We start from the raw sequence: 15,966 nt of genomic DNA, 5'->3' as shown, positions 1-15,966 counted from the left end.
CTTCGTTTTGGTAGCTGTTCTTGATGTATTCTTCTAACTTTGGTTCTATCACAGCGCTCCAGTTGATGGTTTATCTATGTAAAAAGAGCTTCTCAGTTTAATTATACTGTCATTTGCAGGAGTGGTTTGGCACATTTGCCATATTAATGTGTTAAAGCTTTTTATTTACTGTATGCTAATAAAAATGCAAAGCACTGCAAATTGAAAAGTGAGGAAAATGGGTTTGGGGCAGTTGAGATAAAATTGTCCTAGATTTTCACAAGGGAACAGCATCTGCGCTAACTCCAGGGGAGGTGACAGATTACATAAAAGTGCTCCCTGGGTCTACCTATTCTCTTTCTTATCAAGAGGTACCGGTGTACCCGTAACCCTTGAAAATCCTGGCCTCTTCTTCTCACTTCTGCAGTGGTAGTGCTCTGGAAAATGCATACCTTGAAGTCATGATACTGGACTTACAGAGCAAACCTGCATTTTTGTATCCTAAAATGTGAATGGACACAGAATGAACCTGGAGTTTTTCCACTTTTTCTGTTTTCCGCTGGAGGCTATGAGAAACAAATACACAACCCAGCCTGCAGCAGTTTGACTTGTGAACCCAGGACATCAGCTCCTAACACATCTGCGTCCTTAAAGCCAGTGAAAATTTATTGCTGCTTCTCACAGATGTGCTGGGGGAAGCAGGCAGACAGAACCCATTTATTCTCATCCACTGTAGAGCACCTAGCCCCAAGCATAGTTGTGTTTAGTTAAAAAAAAAAAAAAAAAAAAAAAGAAAAGAAAAAAAACAGCAAATATGCCCACTCACTAAGAACATTTTAGTTGGAGCAGAGGGATTTTTTTGGGGGGACTTAAAGAAAGATTGTCCATTCTGTACCTCTCTGAGCAATCAGTTTGTTGTCAGCCTGTGAGGATGGAGCTGGATGTACCTTTCGAAAGTAACTGGTGAGAAATTCCCAATTCTTTCCTTAGATACAGCTGCCTGGAAACTTGCAGGTTATTTAGTGTAAATAGAGAGTTTTCAGTAGTGAGGTCCTTTTGCTGACTTGTCAGATAGGAGCAGACAGCTTTTCTTCCAGCAAGCAGAAGTAGCACAGTAATAAAGAAAAAATAGGCTTTTTTTCCTGGTCTCTGCAGAGAGATTGGACATAACTTTTGAGGAAATACCTGTGGTCAAGAAATTCTTCTACAGCACTGTGACATAAAGCTTCTGACTGGAGGGGATGTGGTCTGCCACTATACTTTGACCTGATGTGGATGCATCAGGTGACTTATTGCAGAGTTTGCGTAAAAGAATGTAAAATTTAGGTTGTTTTTTGCCATTAATTCCAGATCGCTCATGATTTTTACTGTTTTACAACAGTGTGGTCAAGAAATTTCTGTTTTATCTATAGCCTAGGAAACCACAGTCCTTACAATACCCTCCCACATATTAGGACACAACAATATAGTATTTAGCCTTTTTCATGCTAGTTTGGAAGAAAACCATTCCAAAACTGACAGAACATGAACCAGCAAGATAAGCTAGTAATTAATTTTACTCTGATTTTGGATTATGCATTTATTTTATTCTTTTCATCTGAAAACACTGCTGATGGTTTTTGCCCTTGTGTTTTTCTTTTGCACCAGGGAAGTGTCACCCAGACTGTTTGACCTGCTCTCAGTCCTCTGATCACTGTATTGCCTGCCGTGATGTGAAGAAGCGGCTGCAGAATGGACGCTGTGTGGAGACGTGTGGGTCAGGCTTCTATCAGGATGGGGGGACTTGCTTAGGTAAAGCCTGCAGGGGATGTACACTGCCAAATGACTGTGTGTTCTGTGGCTTGCTTTGCATTTGTTTGCAGAATCCCGTAGTAATCTATACAGATTGTCAAGCTCTGTTTGGAAAAGTATGCAGGCACGATACTGAGTGGTAGCCATAGGCTTTGGTTTCAAATGAGAGTGAATTCTGAATTTTTTTTTGCCACAGTGAGACAAAATTGTCTCTTCAGCAGAGCAGACGTGTTGTGCTACATCAAGACGTTTGGAATTAATGCATCTTTCTTTTCCTCTCATGGAAGCCTGCAATGAAACGTGCTCAGCCTGTATGAATGGCTTCGAGTGTTCCTCGTGCCGGACATCACTGCTGATGAAGAATGGGCAGTGTGTGACTTCATGTGGGAAGGGATTCTTTCAGGATCAACTCATATGTGCAGGTAACTTGAAGCAAAAAAAGATTGCAGTGCTTTGTGATAGCAAAATGGCAGACAAAGCGGTACCCACGTGATTAGATATGTGCTCTGTTGGGGGACTTGCTGTTGACATAGGTGTTAATGTTCACCCGAGAGTAAAGTGAGGAGTGATCAAAGGAACCAAGTCGTATGGTATAAAACTGATTACTGGTTGGGGAAATACTCACTGAAATTCCTGAGCAGGTGAGTTTGGTAGGTATAAAACTCTCTGCTTTAGAAGGCTGCAGTTTCAGATTTTCATCAGAGTCCTCTTACAATTCAGAATTCTCTTCTGGAAACATGACTGTGTTTCTTGTGGTGTTGAGGATGCAGAGCAGAGTGTGTGCTTTCATTTCACTAAGGATTTAACACCCTGAACTGTGTCTGACAGTCTGATCTCCATAGGAGTTTTTAGCTTAGTGTGGACTAAGCTGCAGCTGCTAATGCTTAACCTATGAGGAGTCAGCACTTCGAGGTGTATAAATTACTTGTAGGGATGGACTATTTATAGGACCAGAAAAACTCACAGTAAAGACTTGTTAAAAATATTTTTTGTTCTGTTCTGCCATTGTTCATTTCATTTCATGTGTTGCTCTCTCTTCGTGGTTGGGCTAACTGTTCTTAAGAAGAATATTTACCAAGTAAATTAGTAATTCCACGAGACATCTGGTCCGTGTCTAAATCCTAAACCATACTGTCTCGAAGACTGATATGAAGGTAGCAGTGTTAGTTTACTATGTGATGGGACTATAATAGTGTTTTTATGAGCTTCTCATGCTCCTCTGAAATATTTGTGTTTTTCCTAAACTGTAATGGAGCAGCTTTTTCATCGTGGCAGTTTGTTTTCCCTAAAGATACTACTTTTCTTCTCTTGCTGTTGCCTTTTTTCAAAGGCTTCTGATTATTTCTACAGCTCTAATTCATAAGCAGTATGGAGCACATGCTCAACTTCTTGAGCCACTATTTTAATTTCTTTGAAACTAGCCTTGCTCCTTAAAATTAAACAAAAACGTAGGGTATTTGGCAGATTTCAAGGGAAAGCACTTTAGATTCTAAGTCCAGATTCCTTTTCTAAAGTGGCTTGCCTTGAAGAGCTCACCATTTGTTTCAGGATTTGAAAGTCTGAGAAACCTCTGTCAGCACTGACTACAGGCTAGAGCCCCTTTGTGCACATATAAAGAGAAAAAAAGAGACCCAATCCAAAAGAATTTACAGTCTTAAGTATCAAATAATCTTCTACTTCGTTTGGTTTTATTTTACCATTTCCTTTCCACCTGCTACCAGTATTTTAATTGGCAGTGCCCATGTACTGCTGAAGCAAGAGGGAAAGGCTAATGTTTCATTTTATTACTGGTTTGTAGATTACTGATTGTACATTCCATCCAAATTTGCAGTCACGCGTGCTTGTAGCTGAAAGTTGCTGGGAAAATTTGTTCCTCTTTCCCCGGGGGAATTAAACTGATTTGCTTTAGTTCTGCCTGGCTGCATTTTCTGCATAAAGTAAAACTGGTGGAATAAGTCTTAAATTTCAGATACAGTCCATAATTCGTTTCCATTCACTCTTTCTTTGTATTCTCTTCATTTTTACAGATCTGTAATCTGATTGCCCAGATGGGCCTTAGGCTGTTCAGGAGTATTTTTCTCATAATCGTTTTAACAACTGCGATAAGCATGTTCCAAAATCATAAAAAGAATGAACTAGACTGTGTTAATGTTACCGTTCCAGTAAAGTCTCTCTTGAGGAATTCACTCTGGAGATGAAAAACACCTATAAAAACAGGTTTCCCACAGCATTCTGCTGTTGAGACACCATTGTCTGCATTGCAACAAAAGACAATGAATTAGTCTTTCCTTTTGTTCATGTTTTATGACATCTGCTTTAACTGAACGTACTTGGAATTTTGGAAGACAGTTGTTTCTTGATGTCTTCCCAGTTTTAGTCTTACACCAACGTTGCTTCACGCCTTTCTCCCCACCCTTATTTATTTAAAGTGTTAAAATCAGTAAGAGAATGTGAAGTTGAGAACCTGTAGTGGTGTGCTTAGAACTCATGGTTCACTTTGAATTTGGCTTGGAACAGTGTAGCAGATGAAGGCTTCTCTGTAAGAAATCGGTCATGGAAACAATTAAGCCTACACCAAAGGCAAAGCAAAGTGAAGGAAAAATGTAAGATGTCTGCCTGATAGAGTGGAAGGGCTCAAAGGACTTGCAGTGTTCACTACTCTCCTTGCATTTTTCTAACTTAATTATTTATGTTTTTCAAGATTATTCAAAAACTTAGAGCACAAGTGTTTGTGCTTTGATCTCTGAGAGTGCAAATGTTGAGATGTGTAACTTGATACTAAAAGACCCAGCTTGCACTGTAGCAAAGCCCTTTAATTTTTATTCACAGCATGTTGTTTTTCTTTGCTGTATCCTGGCTGCAGAGGCTCACCTTGAGAGTTAGTGACAGAATGTGCCTAAGCTAAGCTAAGCATTCCCAGCTCACAGGTTAGAGGTGGTTACTGATGCTATGTAGCTCAGAACATGGACCTCTCTTTGCTTTCTAAAAGTCGACCAGTGATTTCTTACTGTGTTCTTGCTGGAATGCCATTTGTATTAGCCCTTCTGCTGTCATCAAGCTGGGCAATATTACACCTGTGCTTATGTGGATAAGAGGTAGTTTGATAAGTGGATTGTTAAGTCACTGTCTGATTTCTAGGAGAAAGTACAGAAATATCACTTTGCAGGACCTCTCGTTTTCTCAATGCCCGGAGTCACTTCTGTTTGACCCCTGAGTAAGAGCAGAGAAAGGCACCCACTGGCTCAGGAGCCACCAGGGTGTTCCTGCTTTCACCAAGAAGAGAGGCTTGCAGAACCATAGAATGGCTTGTGTTGGAAGGGACATCTGGAGGTCATCTGGTCCAACGCCCAGCTCAAGCAGGGGCATATTGAGCTGATTGCCCAGGGCCAACCACCTAGCTGACTTGTAATACTGTGATACTCCACAGCTTCTCCAGCCTACCTGTGCTAGTGCTCCTGTCACCTGCACAGAAAATAAGTGTTTCCGAAGTTCTGTCTGTTTAGCATTGATTTTTCTGAAAAGATATTTGACTGCAGCTTAATGAATACCATTGTGTCAACTGAAGCATAGAACTGTTGTTCTGTCCTATGCTAGGCAGATTGCCTTATCTTGAATTAGAGAGAATGCTCCAGTTTCTGCTTTTAAGCAAAATGCACGACCTATCTTGTGCCAGTCTCTGCCTCAGCAATTTTTTTGTGAAAAGTAACATATGCAGCCATTTTATAAGAAGGTTACAAGTTTAGTGAGGGCCTATACTTTGATATTAGAAGCTTTTACTGCAAAAACACATTCCAACTCTTGCAGCAGTCTCTGGATAAGGTGCGGAATCTTGCACACGTGTCCATTCACACTGAAGAGAAAAGCGAATAGAAAATAACGCCTACTGAATCTGAACTGAAAATAGCAAGGAAGGGTGAAAACAGCTTCCTGGCAATGCTTCTGTTGACACATTTTCTCACAGCCACTTAGTTGCTCCAGGCAAAGATGTTTTAGCTGACAGTGGCTCATTGAATGCTTCCATTTTTTCCCCCCTACTTTTTCAGTGAGTCTGGTGACTGGCTGTTTGGGCAACAAGCAGCTGTGGAGTCTGGCAGTGGTCCAGCGCTGAAAGAGCAAAGCCTCTGCAGGCTGGGTGTGTACAAGTACGTATAATGGGCAGGAATGGGTTTGAGTTGCTGTCTCAGCCACACCAACAGATTCCACAGCTATGGCTGTGCCATCTGATGTCAAACAGAACAAATGAATTAGGTAGCTGCTGCACTTGTGTCAGAATGATCCTCAAGACATGGAAATAATGCCTTTTGCTGCAAGCACAAGAAGTGTAGGATTGTATCTGTAGGAGCAGGAATAAGGCTCTGCTTGTTTGTCATCTGGAAACTGTTAATTGATACCTCCTGGAGCCATGTGTTACTTTGCATACAGATATGGCTGTATCGGAAGAGACTGTGGAGCACGATTGCAGGGAGGGCTTGCAAAGCAGAGCTGAGGTTTACTGCAAACCTGTTTTCTTTTGTAAGCCAACCTGAGGAAATAGTCACCGATCTGCTTTGAGTCATTCACTGTTCTCCCAAACGCTACATATATCTCTCTTGCTAAAATCAAGTTGCATTCCTTCTCCTTTCCATGCCTTCTTCCAAACCTCAGTTCTTACATCTCCTGCTTGAAAGAAACCATGTGGGCCTGGTCAGTGTTGTGTAGATTGGATTCCAGAGGATCTGTTTCTAAGCATTTTATCAAATTCATTGTGAGTTTTCAGGTGTGATGACTTCCAGTAGGATGTACTTCATTTCTCTCACTGTAACTGAAAAACTACAGAAGTCATTTCCCTTCTAGGAATGCAAAAAGGCTTGTGAAGGACTTGGAGAATTAGAAAAACTTCTTTACAGAAAGGGTTGTTAAGCACTGGAATAGACTCCGCAGGGAGGTGGTTGAGTCACCATCCCTGGGTGTGTTTAAAATCCATTTGGATATGGTGCTGAGGGACATGATTTATTGGAGGGTTGTTAGAGTTATCGTAGTTTGGTTAGGTTGCGGTTGGACTTGATCTGTAAGGTCTTTTCCAACCTGAGCAATTCTATGCTTTTATGATTTCAAAACAACAGCTGCCTCATTAAAGGGCCTGAAAGCTGCTGTGATACACTGAAGTAGTTTTGCAGGATCAGTACAGAGAGCTGTGACAATCAGAGAGAGAGAGAGAGAGAGAGAGAGAGAGGGAAAAGTAAGATCCTAAACTCATGCAGGCTGCAGACTTCACAGTTTTGTATCATTACCTGGTTCAACTCTAGGCATTACAGGTTTCCCACTTAAAGTATGGCATAGGGAATGCTGTTAGCTCCCTTCTGTAGAATATCTTTACTTCTTGTCTCCATCCCTTTCCTGCTGGCTGTGTTTAAAGTAACATTTATAGGGAGTTTCTTTTGTTGTGGAGAACAGGATCTGTGAGCTGGTCTGAACTGTCAGCTGCTCTGCTAGCCCTATAGCCATTTGTCTGTAGTTGGGCTTAGGATGGCCAGTGCCAGAAGGGAAGGTGAGCTGAGAGAAAGCATCATGCTTAGCTGTAGGTGAGAACGGTGGTAGTGGTGACAAAATCCCAGCAGAACATTTGTGTGTGGACTTGACAGAGGTGATCCTACTGGGACCTAGCTCCAGAGAAGAGCCTGGAACGTAACTCCAATCATACCAAACAGCTTTCCCAGCATGGAGCTGTTTATAGTAAGAGTTACACTCAGCAGAATGTGTGGCTCTAGAAGGAGGCCAAGTCTTTATTTTGCCCTACACATAGCACAGCTTAGGGCAGCTGCTTGGGAGAATATATAGAGGAGAGAAGCTTCTCAAGAGTACTTGATCTGCTACATGCAGTGAATGGTGCCCAGTGGGAGGACAGTCTTAGAGCCAAATCACAGTTGCCTAGTTGACCTGTCTTTAATAAAAAAGGGCATTTTTAATACAGTGTGCAAGGCTGTTTGTTTTTTAAACAGAGTTTGGAGGCCAGGCTGCCAGGAGGGAGTAGCCTTTCTTGGAAAAGAATGGTGTTTACAGAAATGACATGAGAATTTCTGAAAATAACTGCGTAACTTCAGATGTGTTAACAAATTTAGGCAGGTTAACAGTGAAGAAGTCAAGCTGTGCAGTGGGGAGTGTATTATTAGAAGATTGAGTCCTTGTGTCCATCCTGTCAGAAAAGTGTTGAAAGGTACAGTGAGCTTAGAGGAGCAAAATAGTCCCGACTGGAAGGTGAAGTGAGGACGATTCAGTACCTAGGAATTTACAGCATGAACTCATATCTGAAGTTAATTTGCAAGTGTGAACATGCCCTGAGAATCATCCAAGCTGGAATGAGATGGAGCTTTTCATCAGCAAAGGAAATTATCGACTGGAGCAAAAAAATGTGCTAAATCTTTGCCTTCAAATGGGATGTCTAGTATTCAGTGCATTGTGATTCATCCACAATTAGATGCACTTGATAGTCTTGGCATATGTACCAGTTCACCTTGCTGTAGGAGTCAGTGGGAGAAATCCTATCAGGTGCAAAATGCCCAACATCCTTATGACAGACTTCTCACATAGAAATATTCAGACAGAATAGTCAGAGCATTGTGGAGAAATCTAGCATAATGCAGGGAAAAACCATGAAGGAAGGTGAGAAGGGAGAAAGCAAACAGCTAATTATAAGGCAATAAAAGAAAATGATGAGAAAAGGTAAACTAATCAAAGGTAGAATTATGGAGAAGGAAGCATGCAGAAGGTCAAAAGACCAAATGCTGGATGTCTATCCTGTATCTTAGCCCCTAAACATACCCTTTTCCAACCCTGTGTATGTCATGTCACATCTGTGTTTCAGTTGCCTGTCTATGAGATGGAGATGATAATGCTTCCCTGCTTCGGGGAGTAATGAGATCCACTGAGATAGGGTGTTTATCTTCTGGGCAGCGTGACTCATATTTAAGCATAAACATAGGTGCTCTGTCTCGTTAATTAACAAACTACAAGAGCAATTATAGCCTCAGGCAGACAGAAGAAGCATAAGAATCATGCAGAACAAGAGTGAGAGGGGAATACTGGTGATAGCTCTTTTGCTGTAAGCATGTTTACAGCTGTGTGCTGTCCTGCATAATCATTCCTCCTCTGTTCTGCCCTTGCGCAGAAATATTAGGCATGGTCTTGGAATGGAAGCACTTCATTTTCTCCTGTTACTGGGGAGAAGATGAATTGTCACTCATTTAGGGGGTTTATTTTGGCAGGAAGGTGTTTGCTTTTGTCACTGCTCCACATGTAAGCATAGTTTTAGTTACTCACTGATGAGTTTTTCTTGTGTGGCTGCAACTTCAGACATGTTCATTGATACAGAGCAAATGTCATATAGTGCTATTTTCTCCTATCTATTGTGGTTCTCATGTACCTGCCTCATTGTGAAAGAATAAATTTAAGAACACTTTTGGATGTGTTAATGAAAAAAAAAATCTAATCTCTAAAAGAACTGTAATTAGTGCAGTTCATGTAAGCACTGATAGCATGGGATTTAATGTGCATCTGCTTCACAAATTCCATAAACGGAACCATAATGGGCTGTATTTTCCTCATAGCTGAACTTGCAGAGTTTTGAATATGGTGGCTCGTTCAACATGTGCTTTGGTAAGCGGAGTTGATTTCCTTACAGCTATGACTTCAACTGCAAGACATCATCGTGGTTGAGGATGACATTTTGGCCTATATGTTGCTATGCCCTTGTGCCTGAAAAAGGGCATTTTGACTTTCCTTCATTGCAGGGATGTGATAAGACTTCAGACATACGCAAAACACTGCTATATCCCAGCCATGATACGTGGCTCACACAGGGAGAAATGCTGCTAGTATTCCTACTCAGCAAAGGGATGCATCTTCTCTCTAGCACAATGAAGAACAGGACTTAGGTGTTACAGACACTCTTTTAGTCATGTTACAAACACTCTTCTAATCTGATTACAGCTACAGAGACAATGCTGAAGCATGTTAGGTGTCGCAGTGCGTGTACAAAATGGTGATGTAAATCATGCCGCTGAGATGAGATGGATGAAAATACTAGTATAAGAAAAGCAGAGATCTTCTGTTTTTTCTTTTTTCTTTTCTGAAGCAGTGGATGCCTTTAAATTTTAGGAGCAGAATTGCAGAAAAATGAATTGCTGCAAATTCTTCAGTTTAAAAAGAAGACTGAAAGTTAATCATTTATTAATCTTTTACCTTTCTTTCCTGCAGCTTGTCACAAGTCCTGTTCCTCGTGCTGGGGACCTGCTGACAACAATTGTTTCTCCTGCAAGGACACGTCGCATGTGCTAAAAGCAGGGCTCTGTGTGGCCAGCTGTGGAAAGGGATTTTATGAGAAGGATGGAATCTGCAACGGTAAATGCCTGTTTTCTTTCTCCCTTGCAAGAAGTTTGAGAAATGCTCTGCAAAAATGCAATCAGTATTTCATTCAGCCATGCAGCAGTTGTGATTTTATTAATGTGTAAGAAGCCAGATGCACCTTGTGCATAAAAATCAGATAAGGAAAGCTGCTGTTTGTTTGTAAGATTATTAATTCATTTAAGCTAATCAGATGCTGAAAGGTTTAAGGTTTTTCTCTCATTGAACAGCTTGAAAGCCTAACTGAGTTGTTTTTGAGGGCTTGACAAATCCATTTATCTGTGGAAAGAAAAATGGCCCTTGCCAGCAGATTTCTGTAAATTTGATTGTAATTCAGCGTCACAGTAACTAATACCTGAACAACGGGTGAGACTTGGGAGCTAGGAAGCTTTGTGAGAAGAGGAGGAAGAGAAGGCTAGAGGCAAAAATCAAAATCTCAACCAAACAGATCACAAAGGGGGAAAAAACCCTCAAATAAATAATCTAAAATTTGCTGCAATCATTTGGACCAAGCTCGTGTTTCTACTGGCAGCCATCTCCAGCTTCTTTGAAGGACTTGCTGGCATAGTTAATAATGTTACTAGCTATGGCACAGCTAGCTAGGGGGAAAGCCTAAAACTGGTGGCACACGGATAAAATTTTGGCCACTGCCCCAGTAAATGTTATAAGCGTGTGTTTTGAAATGTGCAGAATTGAAATTTTGCTTCTGTAGCTAAAAATTATGTAGGCTCAAAGTGAAATTTTATCCAGGTGCAGCTTAACCATTTTTGTTACTTTTTGCCAGTGCAATAAAAAAATCCCTCAAAACTGCACAGCTGTTCCTCACACCCACCAGAGCTCAGGTTTTTTATCATCTTCCAAAAGCACTGATTTTGATACCCAGCTGGAGATCTGTAAGCTGTTTTAAAGTGAAGCTGTCTTACTGGTGAAAACAAAAATTAGACACGTACAATTCTTGGCCATGCTGAATACACAGCAGCAATAGTGCTGCTGACTTAAGGAAGTCAGAGTTTCATACTGTTTCTCTTGAACAAGAAGTCAGTTAACTTCAGAACTGACTGCCTGGGAAAATACTGACCACAGAAATTGATTAGGAACATTATCATGCTTGATTTTAGATGCAATTTCGTGCTTGTAGTTTTGATTTGTAGCAAAGAGGAAGAGGGGGGAAACTGGTAAATTTTTGCTCAACTTTTCTTCCATCTTTTACTTCCTGAACAGTCTGAGAAGTATGTTTGTTGTACAGTTATGTACATTTGTGAGGTGGTTTATTTGTAGGACCACTGGTGAACAGGAAAGAAAAATGCAACGCTATCTGGAGAGTCTTTTTCTGTATGTCCCAGGACATGTAAACCTCTTGATTCACTAAGTAGTTGTTCGAATTTTTTATTACGAAAGAGGAAAATAAGAGATTTTAGTGTCTGATCTGTATGCAATTATGTAGAGGTGTTGTCCATTTTCAGCTTAAAGCGTTGCACATACAGAAGTTACAGGGAGGCAGAGTCATTTACAATGATTGTCAGAGCATTAATATAATTGTGCCTCAGCAACCTAGCTGATAACGTTGCTGTTGAGATGAAAACTCTTTTGGATCTGGAGAGTGTGCTGACCAAATAGAAGGTAAGTCTGGTGCAAGCAGGGTGATGGATGTTGTAAGGCAGCAATGAGATCCTCCCCCCCCCTTCCCATTGCTGGGTGTAACACCAGAAACAACCTGCAGTGGTAGCAGTTGGATCTAGGCACGAAAATGCAGACCTTTCACTCCAAGTACCTGCTTGTAGAGAACAGAAGCCTGATGGGATTTGTAAGTTTTCCTTTCCGTAATCCATCCAAGCATTCCTCTGCGTGGGCAGCAAAAGCTGGAGGGAGCATGGCTATGGAGCTATTGCTGGTATTTGTACTTAGGAGTCCTAGACACTGCATAGGTCAGTCTGTATACATGTCTGTACATGCACGTCTCCCTCTGTGAACGTCACTACTTATTCCAGGATACTGTGAGAGGTTGCTGGTGCCGGTGAGGATCATTTAAAAGGTGCCGTTTAAAAGACGGGGCGGTTTACTTTACTGTATTTATCTGGTTGGTTTGATGTTTCTGTTATTAGCTTATTGAGTGTGTTTCATTAATGAGCTCCCCTCTTTGGTAGTTTGTGACCGGTCCTGTGAAACGTGCACTGCAGCCCAGCCCAGTTGTTTAACCTGTGCTTCAGATAAAGTGTTACACAATGGGAAGTGCATTTCAGAGTGCCCAGGTGGATATTTCCCAGGCAGCAATGGAAAATGCAGGGGTAAGAGGCATATTTGCATGAGCTTTCTTAAGACTCTCAAGGAACTCTTCACATGTCTTCTGTTCCTCAAATGTTTGTCTTTGGGGAGGAAATTTTAAGATCACAGAATTGAGCATGGGGAACGTTGTTTATTATTTTCTTTGGGGGTTTTCTTATGATGGATTGTTTTAAATAACCTCTGCCTTGTGAAACATATTAAGACAAACTGAGATAAATGTTTGCAGTGCAGTATGAGTAGGAGTTATTACTGTGTTACTGGTTATTAGTAGTGCTCTTCTGCTCTCATTAGTTCACACAGCTGAATATCCTCCCAGCTGGCAGTTTTCACAGTTGGCTGGAGGATGCTGTAGTCAGCAACACAATTTGCAAGGAGGGAAAACAGAATATTTCAGTTCCATGTGCTTGTTTCTTTTATCAGCTTGTCATGATTCGTGCTCCACGTGTGAGGGACCTCTGGCCACTCACTGTACCTCCTGTTCCCTTCCTCTGGCTTTGCACCAGGGCCAGTGCCTGCAGAGCTGTGGAGTGGGCTTTTATCTGGATCACAACATTTGCAGGGGTAAGCTCTGTAATTTGAGTGAATTCCTCACCTGCTGAGAGTTGATGTATTTGTATTGGCTTTTGTTGGCTGTGCTCAGAGCATTCAACTGTGACACTGATTCTTATTGCTGGTCAAGAAATGAGTCATTTCCATGTTTGCTTACTGATTGTTTTCCATTTTGAGAAAAATCAAATGTTCCCAAATACATTGTAGTTTTACACCTTCAAGATTTACTGATCTTGGGGAAGTTTCTTTTCTCCATGCTCTTGAAATAAGCACACATTGCTATCAATTGCAAAATTTTCTTGAGACAATTGAAGAGGTGAATAAAATACACATACTTAATATATTTTGCAACAGTGGAAAACCTGAAAATTCAGGAGATGTATTTCTGCTTCCTTTAAGCCCATCATACTGTTATTTCTAGCTGTCTTAATGGTGAGATTATGTTCATGTTTCCAGCTCCTGAAATTAAAGGAACATTGTAATACTGTGCCACTAGCAATCAAGGTTGTTGGTTGTTTTTTTTTCTTCCAACTGTTTGTCAACTTTATTGAAGGGAAGAGCTGTTCTTTTAAAAGTGTGACAGCAAAGTATTTCCCTGTTTAATCATAGATGATACGGCACTCTGTCTGTTTATGGAAGAAATTCCTTAGCACATGAGTTGCTGCAAGACGTCGCTGCTTGGTTAGCTCTTTGATTGTCAGACTGTTCACCGCAGTGCAAAACTGGAAAGAGGACCACAGGGCTTGAACCAGTTTTTTTCTCAGTTTTTGTTTACAAGATGCCTGACTTTGCATGGGTATTGGGCCTTGTCCATCTCTTTGAGACATCTCTCCTCAGAGCTGTGTCTCTGACTGCTCTCTTTACACATGCACAGGTTGCCACCCATCCTGCCGTACCTGCGTTGGCCCAGAGGCCTCTCATTGCCTGCAGTGCTGGGCACCAGAGGATGTGCTGCAGCCCCATCAACCTGTGGAAGGAGCTGTGCACGGCTTTTGCCTCTCACACTGCCAGGCTCAGTTCTACCTGGATGTCACAGGAGTCTGCAGACGTGAGTTGAGGATGGAAACTGTTCTTTGAGGCTTTAAGCACTGTGCTGAATTTTATGTTTCTGGTCACTTCGTACTATGTTTGCTTCTAGTATGCTTTGAGTTCCTCTGTAACACTTTTGGAGGAAAATACACTCTGCATGTAATTTGCATGTAAAGGATTTGGTTGTTGCTGGGGTTTTTTTTTTGTTAATGATTTGATTCTGGTCTGGTCACCTTAGCGTAGCTTTCTTTTCTTTCAGTTTGAGTGTAAGATTTTACCATTGATTATTTTTAAGCAGGATCAGTCGTTAAGCCTTGTTCAGAAAAGACTGAGCTTTTGTCCACTTTTAGCCCTGTAGCTGGTCAAAAAATCCCTCAGCAGTCTTTTCTTTTGTGAAAGCTCTTCTGATGCATGCCCCGCAGCACGGGTCCTAGCACTGCTCCTGAAATGCCAAGTAGGAAGCATTTCCATGAAGGCTGCAGTTTAGAAGAGAGGCTAAGATGTGTTCACTAGGGTATATGCATGCCTTCCCACTGCTGTGAGATTCCACTGCAGAATATTGTCTGAGTGTATCAGCTAGTCATTCAGGCTCTGTATAGTCCAACTGTGGCAGCCATATGGAACGTCAGTACAACAAACTCATTGCCGTATCTTGAAAATATGCGCATGGATTCAGGATGATTCTGAATGAGACAGAATCTCTCACAGTAACACAGACCACCGGAAGGCAAAGGAGAAGGAAGTTAATGGGAGGAAATGTTTTCCCTATGTGAAAAGAGCCATCAAGGAGACAGTGAATCTACAGCATTTGAATGATGGAATAGCAATAACAACATCAGTAATAGCACAACTGATGGCTGTTTCTTCCTGGTCAATATTTTTTGGAAGTGGAAGTGGACGCAACATAAATTCTTTTTAAATTGTGTTTTATCAAATTGACAGGAGTTTGTGGTTTTCTTGGGGGGGGGGGGAGAGGGTTGTTTTTTTGGTTTTTTTGTTTTTTTTTTTGCCTTAGTAGCTCTTTCAAAAGGAAGAAATGTAATTTCTGTATGGAATGGTTCTGTCTTTTATCAGTGACCTACACAAGCTACTAAAGTTTCAGTACTTTGGACTGGCTCCTGAAGGCATTAATGCAGAACCTCCCAATTCATGCAGTGGCTGTCTCTTGGCAGAGAATGGGCTTTTTTGTCTGAATCCAGGTTATGGTATAGAAACTAAATAAATAAATCCATATACCGTTGCCTCAAGTGGGTGAACAGACCTGCACAGACAGGACTGAGCAGAGTTCGGTGACAGCACTTAATTATGTCACTGAGCAAGAATGTCAGCACAGCCTCACGTTATTAGCTCTTCTGTATTAGTAAAGGGATTAGAGTAGTAATTTGATTTATTGCAGAAGGATGTGAATATTCACCATTTCAGACTTAGAGCTACCCATCTAAATTCTCATACAAATTTTACAGATCTATCCTTTTGAAAATGCAAACCCACAGCAGACATTACATGCCTACACTGTCTATGCAGGAAAAAAAGAAGTGCATTCATATGTAGGTTATAGTGTTGGTTTTGGATTTTTTACCTCTGTACTTGTGAATTTCTAACCAATCTACAGAAATATTTCTGTCCACATGTCCAGCAGGTTTCCCTGCTGAAACTAAGAAATTTCTCTCTGATTTGGTTCGAGTCCATTGAGACAGAGATAGTCCTAAAAACACAGCATTTATGATAACTCTGACAGGCAGCTAATAGTAGTTAAATAAATCATTTACTTTCTTTTATTCTCTCCAACCCTGTGTTTGTCTTATCTCCTCAGAAGGCAGGAAGTTTTCTGTCGTGTTTAACATGCAGTTGAATCTGTGTTCTTGAGCCACTACTCTTAAAATGAGTAGGTTTTTTTTGATAATCAGTTTGCATTTTTATTTCATCAGATTGTTTACTTTAAACTGACTTTTTTTA

General features: G+C 41.1%; 1 protein-coding gene across 1 annotated transcript in view; it reads left to right on the top strand.

Annotated features, from left to right (window-relative positions):
• Positions 1–15,966, top strand: part of FRAS1 (Fraser extracellular matrix complex subunit 1) — a 164,455-nt gene that overhangs the window by 71,720 nt on the left and 76,769 nt on the right. Inside the window, exons 12-17 of the mRNA XM_048940939.1 lie at positions 1,627–1,770; positions 2,058–2,192; positions 10,003–10,146; positions 12,294–12,434; positions 12,853–12,993; positions 13,856–14,029. Coding sequence (XP_048796896.1) covers positions 1,627–1,770; positions 2,058–2,192; positions 10,003–10,146; positions 12,294–12,434; positions 12,853–12,993; positions 13,856–14,029 — 879 coding nt within the window. The remainder of the gene's footprint in view (positions 1–1,626; positions 1,771–2,057; positions 2,193–10,002; positions 10,147–12,293; positions 12,435–12,852; positions 12,994–13,855; positions 14,030–15,966) is intronic.

Source organism: Lagopus muta, chromosome 4, assembly GCF_023343835.1.
Source record: "Lagopus muta isolate bLagMut1 chromosome 4, bLagMut1 primary, whole genome shotgun sequence".
Classification (NCBI taxonomy): domain Eukaryota; kingdom Metazoa; phylum Chordata; class Aves; order Galliformes; family Phasianidae; genus Lagopus; species Lagopus muta.
This window is presented reverse-complemented; position numbering and strand designations above follow the sequence as displayed.